This window comes from Passer domesticus, chromosome 12 (genome assembly GCF_036417665.1).
Source record: "Passer domesticus isolate bPasDom1 chromosome 12, bPasDom1.hap1, whole genome shotgun sequence".
Taxonomy (NCBI): Eukaryota; Metazoa; Chordata; class Aves; order Passeriformes; family Passeridae; genus Passer; species Passer domesticus.
The window spans coordinates 15625832-15641154 of NC_087485.1; the positions used below are offsets into that span (position 1 = coordinate 15625832).

At 39.4% G+C, this 15323-nt stretch overlaps 1 protein-coding gene across 4 annotated transcripts in view; it reads right to left on the reverse strand.

Annotated features, from left to right (window-relative positions):
* Positions 1-15323, reverse strand: part of ANKRD27 (ankyrin repeat domain 27) — a 55281-nt gene that overhangs the window by 11539 nt on the left and 28419 nt on the right. For all 4 annotated transcript variants that reach the window (XM_064386726.1, XM_064386724.1, XM_064386725.1 and 1 more), the window contains exons 12-21: positions 14959-15091; positions 10342-10434; positions 9392-9519; positions 8873-8955; positions 8025-8140; positions 7199-7291; positions 6632-6829; positions 6262-6321; positions 6005-6124; positions 2797-2841 (exon numbers count right to left, since the gene is read on the reverse strand). In XM_064386726.1, the coding sequence (XP_064242796.1) occupies positions 2797-2841; positions 6005-6124; positions 6262-6321; positions 6632-6829; positions 7199-7291; positions 8025-8140; positions 8873-8955; positions 9392-9519; positions 10342-10434; positions 14959-15091 (1069 nt within the window). The remainder of the gene's footprint in view (positions 1-2796; positions 2842-6004; positions 6125-6261; positions 6322-6631; positions 6830-7198; positions 7292-8024; positions 8141-8872; positions 8956-9391; positions 9520-10341; positions 10435-14958; positions 15092-15323) is intronic.

Consider the following 15323-nt stretch of genomic DNA (forward strand, 5'->3'; position numbering starts at 1 on the left):
AGGGAGAGCACACTGCTACCTCCTGCCATCAGCTGCCCACAGGCCAAATTTAAAAATCAAGTGTTATTGTTGACAAAGCAGCTAGGAAGTTCTCCAAGTACAGTGAAGTGAATTATAAATGATTTCCTGCTGCCTAATCACAACTGCACTGTTCTCCCACTCTCAAACACTCCACATCCTTTTAGCTCAGATGATTTGTGCCAGCTCATAGCAATGTGAATTCTGTTTCATCTTTTGCTTTAAAGAACATAGGAATGACAAGGATGACAACATTTAACCCAAAACTTTGCAGGGGCACTGACTTTCCTTAGGTCTGTCACTTAGGAGCTGGACAGTTTCACTTTTCCCTCAATGTGCAGTGCCTCATTTTTGAGAGAAGCCCTTCAGAGAAGTCTTAGGGCTCAGGGCATTCATGTGCAACCTGCCAACAGTGATGCTTAGGGCATTTAAATTTCACATTACATTTCATTCAACAAAATAAAAGCTGTTTAAGGAGTGCATTTTTACCTTGAAATTCATAAATCTACATTTCACTAAAGGCATTTTAGAATTAGCAGTGACTGTATTAAGTCTCCATTACTACTGGACCAAGCCAAGAGCTCTACAGCTGCTAATCCAAGGGAATGGGGACAGTGGGATTTCTGAGACATCCCTCCCACTCTGTTTACTCTCACACTTGTCACAGGTTCTGCTCCTCACCACTGAAGTCTGGGAAAACAATCCATGTCTCATCCACTTAAACACATGCAGCTACAACAAATCCTAAGGAGCCAGGAAGGGCCCTATACCTGATTCTGAATGACAACATATTTGAGCCTGAAAAGGGATGTTTTTTACAGAATATTGCTTTCCCTGCAAACTCCATGCTGTTCTCTGGAGTAAAGGAAATCTTCTCTCAAGCCTGCCTGTTTATGGAAGGCCAGCTCAGCAAAGCTTTACCACTTGCTACATTTGCACATGTCTAAAATAAGCAGAACCCTCACTTCACTTCCCCCCTTCCCTGCAAACTCTCCAAGACTCTCACAATCGATTTCCTCCTCCTCCTGGGACAGCCCAATACTGCTGCTCTCATTATCCAGTGCACAGCTCCCAACCTATTGATACCTGTGCCTCCCAAAAACCTGAACACACTACTCCTGTGCCCATCACCTTATAATTACAGTGCAGTGGCCATTCTTCTTAGTTTAAACATATTTTTTGGTCAAAATATTAACTTTACTTTAAAGTAGACACACAATGAACCACCTCAGGAGATTGCCCAGTCTCATTTGCCAGGTAACTTGTCCCCTGAAAGCTTCTTTACACTGCTGGGTTACTTTGGAATACTCAGCTGAGCACCCTAAGTCTCTGTACCCTCACTCCAACCTTTCAGCTGCTCCACAGCACTTATTTCAGACAAGAGATTTGTTTTTTTTCCTGTGGTAGATTTGCACATATCCTTCCCACTGGACAGGCTGGGTAGGAGAGCACCAAATCCAGTAGCTATGCTGAGACAACACCAATCACGTAATAATGTTTATTTTTTTTTTTAATCTTCCAGTTTTACAGCACTTTTTAATGCCTCCTCTTGCAAAGCTCAGTTGGCTGTCACAGCAAACATCTACAGCAGCCCTAATGACCTGGTTGCTGTGGCTGTTCCTATGCAGACAGACCTCAGGCTGTCAGAACAAGGTCAGAGTTTTTAAATATGCATGGTTTTTTAATAGATATGCAATCTGTAACCTTTGTCATCCAGCTGGATGATTCTCCTTTTCTGAACAGCTTCACATGAACTTCAGTAATGAGGAAAGTAAAGCCACAAAAGAGAAGGTGATTCTGTCATCTGAATGCACAGACTGGATTTCTATATGCTTTTTTTCTATATGCTTTTCATTGCTGGTATCTATTGAGCAGTGCTAGATACTAATTTCCCAGCAAGTTATAGCACTGTATTTCATTTTCTTGATGAAGTTTAGATTTTTCACAAAGTGGGTGAAAAGTTAACTGTAATATGTGTACATTTACCAGTGGCCAGGAAAATGGCAAATATCACCATTGTACATGTTACTGCTTCTTGAAATGGCTTCAGGGCTGGCTTGGAAATATTTCCTTACATTAAGTCACATTGTAAACTAGGATAATGACATGCTGAACAGTTCTTTGCTCTATCAGCAGATAAATTATTTGCATCATCTCAGTGGAATAAAACATAAGAGAAACAGTATTAACATGGCACATATTTTGCAACATGGGTTTTCTATTTTCTGATGACTCTAGGAGGCTTCATTGGCATTTGTAATTCCTGGTACAAACCAAAATCAAACAGGTTTTTCAGAACATGCACCCAGTAGAGCACACCTGCATTCTCACACAGCTTTATGGTTTTGTTCTGTGAACTACAAGAAAATCAAGACATCTACAGCCTTACACACATTTAGAAAAGCAAAACTCCTAAAGATTCCTGTGTCATCTTCAATTTTTCAGTAGAGTGACATTGCAAGTATCTTATTTTTTAATGAATAAAGGCAATAATAAATAAAAGAATAGTCAAGACAGGTGGTACTACAAATTATAGAATATCACCTCTGGAATTGGTATTATATCATCACCTGTCAATTTGAAGTGAAATTCAAACTTCACATTGTTGTGTGCCCCACAAATAGCATCTCTGTGCTGACCAGTGTCACCTGAATTTCCTCTTTACTTGAAATTATTACCCAAAGCATTCTCCCCTTGATACTATTTACAATTAACTTCCTCAATTTGAATGAGATAAAATGGAATTCAATAATATTCAACAGCCACATTAACACTCACCATTTCCAGATCTCCATCAGCAACTGCTCTCAGGAGTTTTTCCACCTATGTATGAAGAAAATTATTTTTTTGCTTTGTTGGTATGGGTATTAAGCAGAACACAGAAAATCCTATGTCCTTTGCTAACCTCATAAGCTCATGCAGTAGGATTACTGCTGGCCCATTTCATATTTATTAATAAAGTTTTAAAGGAAAAACCTTCCTCCCTTATGAAATAGAGAACCTGTGCAAGGCCTGTGGCCATTTGATGATCTCTGACTTGCTCAGTTAAACAGTACTTATCTAAACTGAGGATATGTGGCCCACCCATAAACAAAGCCATGTAAGCTGATATATATTATTGTGCTGCTCCAGCAGCAGCTGCCCTGTGCATTTCTGTGTGAACCCAGTGTTAAAAATGCCTGCTCAAGGTAAATTCCTACCCTAATATACACTAACACTGGCTGAGCTGCTCTGTGCTGCTCTCATTATCCAGCACACAGCTCCCAACATACTGTACCAGTGTCTGCCAAAAACCTGAACACACTACTACAGTGTACAGTGCAATTACAGGAACACAAAGCAATTTGAGAAACAACAGTTTAAGACGAAAAAGATACTTTCAAATTGTTACCTTTACATCTGCAGATATCTGGTTTAATCCTGCGCTAAAACCAAACATTTACAAATCTAACTTGACTGTAAGTATGAAATTTGTTTTCTTACTTAAAATCTGGGAAAATATAAATACTAAAGGGCATACACTGGGACCAGCACCACATTAGCCCACTTTAGTGCAAGGTGAGGCCAGGGCCCCACTGCTGGGGGAAGGTGCTTGCCTGTTCACACTCTGCAGGGGAACACACACGTGAGGGAGGAAGAGGTGGAAGGAGCTCTGCAGAGCACTGGTGCCATTCCCTGAGCCTCAGGCTGCTTGTGAAAGCAGGAGAAGGAGATTAACTTGTCTCTTCACTTCTCTAATTCTCTACTCTCACATGAAGGAGTTGAGATCCAACCTGATAGGAATGGGAAAAGTGCCAGCAAAAGGGCAAGGAGAGTCCATCAGTCCTCTCACAATTCACCTGGCTCTGCAGAGTGTCAAGAATCATTTTAAAAGCTTTGTGGAAGTCTGTTTTAGCATTATAGCAAATTATTCCAGCACTGTGCTAGAATCACTGAAGATGCTAATGGGCAAACACACTTGTTTCTATAGTGAGGAACACCTTGAAAGTTGGAGATGTCATGGAATGACAGCTTCAGGCACATTTCCATTTCATATGGAAATTACCACCTTGCTGAGTGTGACAGTGGTGTTTGGCAAGGCAAACAAGGAAGAATGAGACTCAAGTTTATGTTCTATTGCTCTGATCTCTTTCTTCAGGGTTTCAGATGAAGAACAGGACTCAAACAGCTGAAAGATCAGAGGCCAGATTAAATCTCTCCGTTTTTATCTCTTAGAACACTGCTAAGTTTGGTTTATTACCACCTTTCTAATACAGGATGAAAGTCCTTGGAGTCATGCACTGGTCACTCCAGGCAGAATCTATGATTCTTTGATTTTTCTTTCCTAACTTTCAATGTCTAAAAGTCAGCTGTCTGAATCTCAGACAGGCATTTATTTTTAAACTCCCCCTATGGTAACCGCAGAACAGAATGCGGTCAACAAATAACACCTGAGTGCAACTCAGGTCAAACTAAGCATGTCTGACATTAACTCCTCTCTGAAGTGAATTTCCCTCCATTGACTGAGGAGGGGAAATAAATGTCTGAAGTAAAGACAACTGTCTTCCAGAAGCTGGGTGAGCTGAATCCCAAAGTCTCTCCATATTTACAGCTAAAATGGACTATATAAATTAGGGAGGTCTGTGCCTCCCCTAAGCTTCCTGTAATCATACAGAATAATGTCACTGAACAATGCAGAGGTCTCAAGCATTTTTCTGGAGTCACCTTATGCCATACAAGATGCCCAACATTAATAGCAGTGACCCACAAGCTCTGATAATTTCTTTCCAAAAATAACAACTTTCTTAAAGTACTAAATGCTGTCTGAGGCCCCAGCAGTGGTACATTTGTTATGCAGCTTATAGATAATTTATTAAGAGTACTTAGGGCAAAATGTCTGCTACATGCACTTCCCCATCTTTCCAGTTTGTTTTCTCACTCTTCCATGGAACAGAACCTTCCTTTAAATGTAAAAATAGAAGAAACAAGCCCATTACAATTCACTTGCATGGCCAGTTTTTCAGATGCTGAACAGAAACTGTGCATGGAGATTTTAGTTCCAACAGAGCAAATCCCAAATTTACAATTCTGGCTCTTTCACTCTCTCTTTTCTAAGTCATAATAAACAAGCCACTATGACTGGCTCATTTAAAAGTTTAATTCAGTATTGATTAACCAAGATCTGACTGGATCCCCTTAATTCAAGGTGGAAACCTTGAAATTTGGACAACTGACTACATCAGTTTCCATTACTTCCAGTGGTGTGTCCTTCATGGAGCTCTCTCAGCATCAGGCTCCTGCCTCATTGAGCAGGGAGCCCAGGTGAAACTTGGCAAACAGAAATCAGCTAAAGCTGGATTACAGAGAAGGTCATTCACCCCAAGGACCTCAGGTGTAAGCAGTTTGTAATCTTTTTCCCTGATCTGAACTACAGTCTTAGCACTTGGGTGTGATAAATTTCTTCCTTCAAAGAAAAAGAAATCCTCAATCTACAAGGAGAATTTATTTAGAGTGCTTGACTCTGTACAAACAGGGAGGTCCAGCCCTACACTGAGCCTCTGACAGAACAACTCAAGTGTGAAATCATATTGTCCAGTCACAATGTGCATCTTTGTGTTTCTTCAATGTTTTTAGAAAAATGAAACTTCTGGCAAGAGAAGAACCTCTTAATACCTGGAAAAGGAAGAATTTGAATGTAGTGATGATATTGAGAGAAACAAACACACTCAACAAATTCTCAAATTATGTAGTAAACTTCAATAAATACGAACAACTACTTCAGAGATGGTGTCAATTTTTCCCCAGAAATAACCAGCAGAGCAGTTGAAACCACACAAAGATAAGTACTCAGGCACTGAGATAACAATCCCCTGAGGACAGCAATTATCATTTTCCAAACCACACAGAAGGCTATTCCTGAGGAAGAAGTTGAAAACGCCGTGACAAATTATCATTCTTCTAGCTTCCTTCACTTTGCTTACTGTCAAAACCTGTACCTCAGTCTTACCTCTTTATAACTGTTTTTTCCTTCTTCTTGCCTTAGATCAGTTGATGCTGATGACAGGCTTGAGACAGATGATCCTCTGCTGAAAGTTTCTGTTGAGTGCTGAGGAGACCTAAGGGGTGACTTACAGTTGGAAAAAAAACATATAAAAATCAATCAAAAAACAAAAAACAACCAGAAAAGGTTAAATATCAAATAAAGGAGGTTAAGCAGAGGCAAGAAACAATTTAGCAACTCACATGGGCTGTTGTTTACATTACCTCTGAAGCACTCTGTCCTCTTTCAAATGTCAGGTAGTTTACTTCCATCAATGACAAAATCTGCACAAAAATATTAAAGAGAACCAATGTAACTCCACTCATAGAGGAATCTACTGACTGAAACACAAATCAGCTGACAACCTAATAATTAGTAAGAGAATATGACTGAGCAGATGAGAAGTACCCATTTACAAGTTCATGTTCTGTCCCACAGAGTGTATTCACACTGCTGGAGTTAAAATGGGACCTTTCTTCCTCAGAGTGAAAGACACATTTTCTCTTTAAGAGTGAAGCTCTACAAGCAGTGAACACCTCCACCTTTGTGATGTTGCATCAGAAAGAAATCAGGCTGGAAGATGAAGAGGAATACCTTGGAATTCAATGCACACTGCAGGGAAGTCTCTTTCATGCGGTTCTGAATTTCTGGGTTTGCTCCATTTTGCAAGAGCACTTCAATGATGCCCTGATAGCCCCAGCGAGCAGCAATGTGCAGAGGAGTGTCTCCCTTCTCATTGCCAATATCCAGCCTGCAGGAGTGCACATCATAGTACACTAAAGCCTTGACACACTGGGAGGAAAAGGAAAGCTATCAATAAATTATAGCGGTGTGTCTCAGTTCAGACAACAGGCACAGTCCTAAAAGGTTTGTTTTGATTGCTGCTTATGTAACCCATTACCTAAAGAGAAGGCTTTAGTGGTTCATTATCATTAAATAAAGAGTTAACTAGATTTGCAAAGCACTACTATATTTAATGTGAAGTCACATTAAAAATTGCTATGAACTACCAAATAAAGTCCTCATTTAGAGCATTAAACAATTTAGCCTTCAAATATTTTTATTTACTTTTTAAAATATGTAAGTTTAGTGCTAATTTGCATCAGTTTAATTCCATTGCATTAGCATGCCCATTTGGTTTGATACAAAACAATTACTTACATCCTCATGACCATAAGTGCAGGCTAAATGAAGTGGAGTATTTCCATTATTGTCCTGAACATCAGTACTTGCCTTGTAGTGCAATAAGAGCAGCTTAAAAGAAAAGCAAAAGTAGACATTTAAGTAGCTAAAAAATTAATGTACAAACAATTATTGCTCTGCAGATTCCTTTAGGGTTCTGGCATGATGAAGCACTTAATGAGACACTAGCTATGCCTCCTGTTTCAGACATCACCCTCTTGCCACTGCAGCACTGTTTGTGCCCTACCCTGAGAATCACAAAGTCTCTGCTCACATATTCAGAATTTTAATTAAAAAATGAATTCTGCACTGCAGCAAACACTGCAATATATTCACTACATCATCTACCTCACATTTCAATTGCCTATGCAAGTGAAGACAACTTTATTTCAACAACGCTAATTGAAGAATATCACGTACACTAAATTCAAGCAGACAATAATCACTGCAGTTACACAGTCTATCCTAAACACAGTGTGAAGCATTTAACTCAGCCCAATGGCTGCAATGGTTGTTCTGTTTCAAGCCAGAGCAGAGATGTTCTCCATTTGCATTATGTATTGGACATCTGTGTTAATAAAGTGGATGAATTGTGCAGAGCTGCCATCTGGTTATTACCAATGGCTGAAAACCCTGCAGTAGGAGAAAAAATAAAATATCTTGCAAACTCCAATGATGAAAGATCCTCCATTCTGACAGCTTACACAGTTCTGGTAAAAGCTCCCCAGAAGAGCTAAATGACACTAACAGTAGCAGAGCTTAGTAAGAGTGATGCATTTATTATTTAGGTAGGTGTTGTGCTTACTGTAACATTCTGATATCCCTTCTGACAGGCGAGGTGAAGGGGAGTTGAACCGTGGTAATCTGTGGCATTGACAATGGCTCCTTTGGCTACCAGCAAATCCACTAATGAAGTTTGACCTTGGAAAACAAGCATTCAAAGAAAGGTGTAAACTTTGCACAAGAACACTGCTACTTTTCAAATTCAAACAGTGACTATAAACCAAAATACCCTGCATTTCTGCACACTATGTTTCCATATACTGCATATTCACTGCCTTGGTATTTGGGTTTTTTTGTGGCAGATATTTCAATGTCAAAGCCCTGTAAAAGAACTTCCAGCTAAAAGCAAGCTATATTTGTGTCCTACAAGTAACAAAAGAAAATATTTCGAGTCAATAAAATAACAAGAAAGGAAATTATAAATAAGAAACCACCCACTAAGAAAATAATACAGCTTCTAATAAAAGCAAAATCAATTACATAATGAACATTACAATACAGGTGTTACAGATCTACCATGCATAGCTAGCTACAGGAAAGAGAAAAGGAATTTCTCAATCTGCCAGTCCTTTAAAAAAACCAGAAACCTCCTGGTTTCTGAGGACACACTTTACTTTTTTCAAAGCTGAAGAAAGCACCATTGTGGCAAAAGTAGTCAAAGATTAACTCAGCCATAAGAAACTGAGCTTAAAAGAATATACAATGACTTCAGTCTGTGCTCAGACAGAAACAGCAATGTTTCAATAGCAAAGAAGCAAAAAAAGAACTTAATGCAGAATTCCAACTTTAATACAACTCCAACTTTTAACAGGCTGGCAAAGACACAAAAGCAAAAGGAGTAGGAAACACTAGTGAAGAATGCCCACTCACCACAAATAGCAGCTATATGAAGTGGAGTATACCCCCGGTCATCTCGGGAAAAGGGAGTGATAATGGAAGGGTCATTCAGTTTCCTTTAAAACACAATGGTTTGAAAGCAGCTTAATTACCCAGGTGGTGGTAGGAAGGAGGAGGGAAAGGGAAAAGCTGCCAAGGATGGTAAAAAACTGATTTTGGAACTTTTTATCCTTTTACATTGACAAATTATTCCATTACATTTTGTTAAGAGAAGTGGGTTAGTCCCAGATCTGTAAGGTTGATTCAAGAGAAGAAGCACCATGTTCACCAAAGCCCACACAGGCTCCATCACAGAACAGGTGGGTTCCAAAGGATTCTGTCTGCTCCCAATATTTCTGTTTTTTCAAACCACACCCACCCACATGCTCTCTACTACATCCTGAAGTGCTCCCAAATTCCTCTATAACCAAAAGCAGCATACTTCCTGAAGCACATCTTGGATAAAGGCGTCTAGACAGTTTTCTATGCATTTGTGGGGTGAAGAGTGCTCACCCAGAAACCAGCTTCTCGCATTTGTCACAGTAACACAGCGGGTGACACATTTTCTGTACAGTGTCCTTATCACTGTCACCTTGACTTAGCAGCCGCTCCACTTCCTCCTGATCACCTGAAGCAATATGCTACAAAAAAATACAAGAGAAGAGAGAATGAGAAACCAATTTTAAAGGCCTCCTTTTAAGACAAAAAAGCCAAGAGTAATTTACTGAAGCACAAAATGAAAGGACTCGATTTTGAAAGACGTATTCAAGCATTAGAAAGCAGAAATGAACAATGTCACAGCACAAAACCCCCTAATGGGCATTCAGTATTAAAAAGAAACTGTTCTTGGCTTACTTCACTTTCTATAAAAAAATTAAAATAATTCCTATTGTTCTCTTTAGACTCAATCATGAAATTGAGCTCCCTCTGTGCAAAAACATGTCTATAAAATTACTAAGTCTCCAGCCATAAGCTGTGAACACATATAATTAGAAGCTCTGCTTTGTGTCCTTGTATAGACAAAATTCTTTTAGAATGACAGTGTGAGATTAACAGATAATATGAAGTAGCTGTCAGGTGACTACATTTAAATTGTTTCAGAAAACTCTTCCAATTTCAAGTACTAAAAGCTGTGAGACACAAGCAGTATCACATCTGTGCATTAAATGGGTCACACAAAACCAACAGCAGAAGCATTTCATCCTCATTTACTTCTATATTTCATATAACACATGCTGAAATCCATAAGATTATATTATATTAGCAAGGCTTTGACACAGAAAGGTACTCAATTCAAAAGACACTTTTAGCATCTACTAAAAGACATTTCACAGTACTAATGTAATTAACCCTTCATTACATTCCAGAGAATTCCAGTTGTAATTCCACACAACTGCAGAAAGGGATAGATATAAATATGAAATGTGTAAATACATGCATATTCTGCCATAAAAGTGATTAACCTTAAACAAGCAGTCTATTGGTGCAGCAGACATCTGGGACAACAAGTTCATCCTTTGTCTTAAGAGCAGCTTGTCACACAGACTCTCAGATTCCTGAAAATAAAACAGATTATTTATACAGACATCTACAGGCAAAAGTGCAGAACCCTAACACTGGAATTAGCTTTTAAAAATACTAAACACTTATTTACTATGTATGAATTATCAGACACATGTGAAATCTGAATCAGTTTCACTTTTAAGATTCTGAGATATAAAAGACTGGGCACTCATAGAAATAAGTAGATGTTCACCAGAATATTCCTTTACTGAAATTGACTGTGAATTAACATTAATGAAATTATGGCAGTACCATCTTAAAAGAACTCAGCAAAACTAAAAAATACATATCAAAGAAAGCATGAACTGTAAGAGGTAAAACACATTTTTCTCAAGAGGAGAAATTAAGGGAAATTCACATAAAACATGTCTACTGATGGCTACTAAAAAGATGACCCAGATACAACTCTGACTCAAAGAATTCTGAACTCTGCTGCTGGCTGAAAAACAGAAGATTGCAGCAGGCAAAGCACTGCTCTGCATCTGTGTAGATTTCCTACTTGGTTTGAGCTAGGCAGATACAGCTGCAACCCTTGCATCGGTACTTAGAGACACTTAAAGATACACTTTAGGATGCACTGAAGAATATAAATGCCTCCAAAGCCAGGTGAAAATTATGAAGTGGACTCAGATTTTGAGGTGGCAGCACTGACCCTCCCATGCAATAAAACAACCACCTAAGGAAAACACTTCCTAAGAATGCAGATGGAAACTTTTGCACGTGGTTGGCTCTGATGCACAGCTGCTTGTGGTTGTGCTGCTGTAGGACAATGGCTCTCCAGAAATGGAAAGACTTCAGCCTCCATAAAACAGAAAACCACTGCATTTAAGACACACACCCATGTATCAGGAAAATGTTGATGGTTTAGGATCTGGGCTAGGGCTTTTGCAATTAAAAGTCTGTCAAGAGCAGATATAAATGAGTAAAACCAGTCTGACTCCACCCTTGCATTAGTAAGTCAGCATGAAATTTGAGCCTCATAAACTGCAAATAAACAACATCAGTTGATTCAGACTTTCTAGAAATTAGGACTATTCATGTTTCAAAATCAACACAGATGCCTCTCATAAAGCTGTCCAAAAACCCTTAAGAGTTCAGCAAATAACATCATTAAAAACATGTTTGTGAGGTCTGGAGATGAAAGTTTTTCTCTGTACTTCACAGGAATTAGATATATAAAGATGACAAATATTCACCAATCTTTTCAAATCTCTGTACTTTAGCTAAGGATACCCAACATATCTTCTCAGAATTACAAGCCATATAACACTAGTGTCCTTGGATAGATTTTTCTTAGGAATAATTTCCCTAAGAAATATTTGATGCAAAATTTAACTGCTGATACAAGTTCCTAATGTCTAATCAGAATTTCTAGTGTGGATGCTCACAGACAGCTTTACACTTTCACTGTGGAGAATCCAATTAACCACGAGCAAGAACTACTGTAGTTTTAGAACTGCTCCTTCCAGAGAGTGTGTCTTCAAGGGAAGTGCTCCCCAAGTGGAATCATTATTTTAAGAGAGTCACATGAGACAGTAACCCTAATGTAGCAGTATTATATATTTATTATATAAATCAGAATAAATAGAGTTCAGGTGAAACCACATATCTTCAATAGTGAAATATGGAATGAAAATAATCAGATATTCACTGGAGGATTAAACAAGTTTGGGGCTTCAAAGTCAGAACTCACTTGTACCAGCTTTATTTACAGACCAAGAACTTGTATTTCTTTTTAAAAGGGGTTGCTCAGAGTGGGACTTTCAGGTATTTTAAGGGTATGCTGTCTAGAAAATACACACCCAAACATTAATGACCTTTTTACTCTAATACTACCATGTGTAAAAAAAGAAAATATTTGTACCTATGAGAGTGTACCTTTGAAATCATCTATCTCAAGACATTCTCACAGATTACAACTGATAACTTGGAGGAAATATATGTGGCAGAAGCCAGAAGAGGAACTCCTGAACACAAACTAAGGGTAATAAAGTGTTTGGTGGGGAGGGGGAGTAGGGATCATTTCCCCATCAGAAGCTCTTCCCACACATGAAATAATATGCTGCCTACTCCCTCATGGCTGGCTCTGACTGCCCATTTTTTATACCTCACTTGAACCCTCTGAACTTCAGAGTCTTACTACACATTAGCTGTGCAAAGAAAAGAGCTAGTATTCAAAATTTGTTAACAGGAATTCTAATTGAATAATGTTGAAAATTCAGAAAATAGAATTGATACTCTCCTCCCTTCCCCACAAAGTGTCTGACAAGGACTTGCATGACCTTGGGTGGAAGGATTTGGCAAGAAGGTCCTGAGTGCAATTCACTTACTGCCAGGAGGGTGAGAACATGCCCATTATCCCTCAGGGTACATTAGTCCCCTGCTGAGTTTCTTTCTGGAGTAACCTTCATTAGGGATTGGACAGCAGCACTACTCAGCTGCCAGCAGCTCCATCTGAAGCCAGCTATAAAATTAAGCATAACCACATAAGGGGCTGTAATGAAGCCCCAGGGCACAGCAATGCTCCTGCTCACTTCATCCCCACACCCCCTTCCAGCACAATCTGGAGAAGGAAATCACAGGGCAGCAAGATGACAGCTGCTGTGCTTCAGGGTTCATCCCCTTTACCAGAGAGTAAAGGAAATATCTCAACTGGTAACTCCATGAAGGCAGAGCAGTGCTCCTCCACCTCTTTATTATTCTTTTTCCATTTCCACCTCAGTCTGTTTTCATTGTGTGCCACCTTCTCCTGCCCAGGAGAAGAAAGTGGTCTGGCTGTTTCCTTTCCAGCTGTGTTAACAGCAAGTTGTCCCTCACTTCATCCTCAGGGCTCTGCTGCTCTCCAGCCAGGCTGACTCCCAGGAAAGGCAATGCAAGAGGACTTTGTGTTGCACATTCACCCTGAAGTGATGAAGTTCTCTAGGTCTGATCCAGCTGAAGTATAGACAGGAACACAAATGGCTCACTCTTCTCGTGGTGCAGACACTGAATTCCTCATTTAAACTTCTCAAATATATAGTTTATCTTTCAGGACAGGTGCCTCCCGAAGAACTAGAGTACCTTAATGGAAGTGGCACTTAAGTTACAATATTTGAATGCAATCCCAGTATGAAAGCTGCTATACTTAACTACACCAAGACAGACAGGATCAGGCATTTAATAGGAAATAGCCTTTATTCTAGAAATTTAAGAGCAGTATATGCTATCTTAGTTTGCTGGCATTGTTGTGGAAGACAATTCTACTTTGGTTTCAGTTTTCTTTCAGAGCACCAGCATTGCTCTTTGTATATTGATTGTGAATGACAGCCAAGTGACTGCAGGAAGCAAAATCATATAGCAGGTTGTTTCTTTTAAGCTAACATTTTTATTTTTTTGAATATAATTCAATTACAGACAAGAAATACCACTCTTTGTACAATATGAAAGTGTTGGTTTGGGTTTTTTTTGGGTGTTTTTTTTTTTTGGAGTGTACAAAACCAACTTGCACAAGTTCATGGAAAAATCCCAGAAAAGGACAAAACCAAAAATAGCAAGAGGCCAAAATGTTACATTAAGTGCTTCTTAAGACTGTGTCCCAGGATGTCCCATCCCAAGCCCTGCACACTGAACCATTATTCTGGCCCCTGCAGTTAGACTCCAGTGCTTTGCAGCTGGGCAGACTGAGACACATTGAATTCACTCTGGCTCCATGTTCACTCCTTTTGATGTCCACATCAGCTCAGGAAAACCTAGTTTTACAACAGTAGAAAATTTTACAGGAGTGGTAAGACTGGATTCCTTGACTAAATAATCTACAAAGTTCTTAAATTATAGAAGTTTCCAAAGTCACATCAGCATCACCCTTGACTGGCCTGCAGGGATGTGACCAGACTGACAGCAGGTCTAGCTGCCCAGTAGGAAATCTCTCATGCATCCACAGATTTCCTGCCCCTGCTAAGTCAGAGATCCCAAGGGCCAAATTTGACCTTCAAACAGCACCTTATCACAGCCCTGTAACCCCCCTAAGCCATCAGTGCAGCACTGTAACCCACACTGCAAACACATGGAATTCTTCCAGTATGAAGATTTACTGAATAATTCTAAATAACACTGCTATCTCCATTCTGCTAGCACAGCTAAGCATTTTTAAAATACACAAAAATTTAAGCTGTGCCTGCTCCCAAATACTGCACTGCTTTCACAATCGTGGTAGAGTACAAACAGGAGATAAACATACTGGAGACTCATCTGTAGAAAACAGTGCTGTCATTTCTCCTCTAACCATATGAAGAGACAGACCTGACACTTAAGTACTTCCTCAAGAAGTATGCAATGGAGATATTGCTATTGGTACATCATTAGGACTTCATTATGATCATTTAGGTCAGTTTAGCATTTACTTCAGGTAGTCACCTCTACTCATTTTTTAAAGCAAAAAAGGAAATTGTTAAGTTAGTTATCTGTATCCTCTGGCTGGACTCACACCACAGTGGTAGTACAAGGTATCAAGCACTGGCCAGAGTTTAAGAGTAGCTTACTGTTGGTCTGTCAGAGAGGTTGCCCTGCCGGATGTACTCTATTGCAGCCTCGATGGAGGTCAGGCAGTACCCCAGCTCATCCTTCACTGAGCTGCAAAGCCTGAAGTTCTTTATGTAACTCAGGTTGGCCATCCTGAAAAGAAAAAGTTAAAGCTGTGAACAACAAAAACTAAGACACTAGCATGGCATATTGCAGCTCATCTTAGGAAATTCAGGCAGACAATAGGGTGAGTTGGGAAAATGATTCTAAAAAGCTTGTTAGGCCATCAATATGGTTATTCTGAGCTTGCAGAGTGACCAGAACTCTACTTATCTCTTAAATATTCAATGAAGAGTTAGCAACTGGATGAAAGGAATAGAAGGAT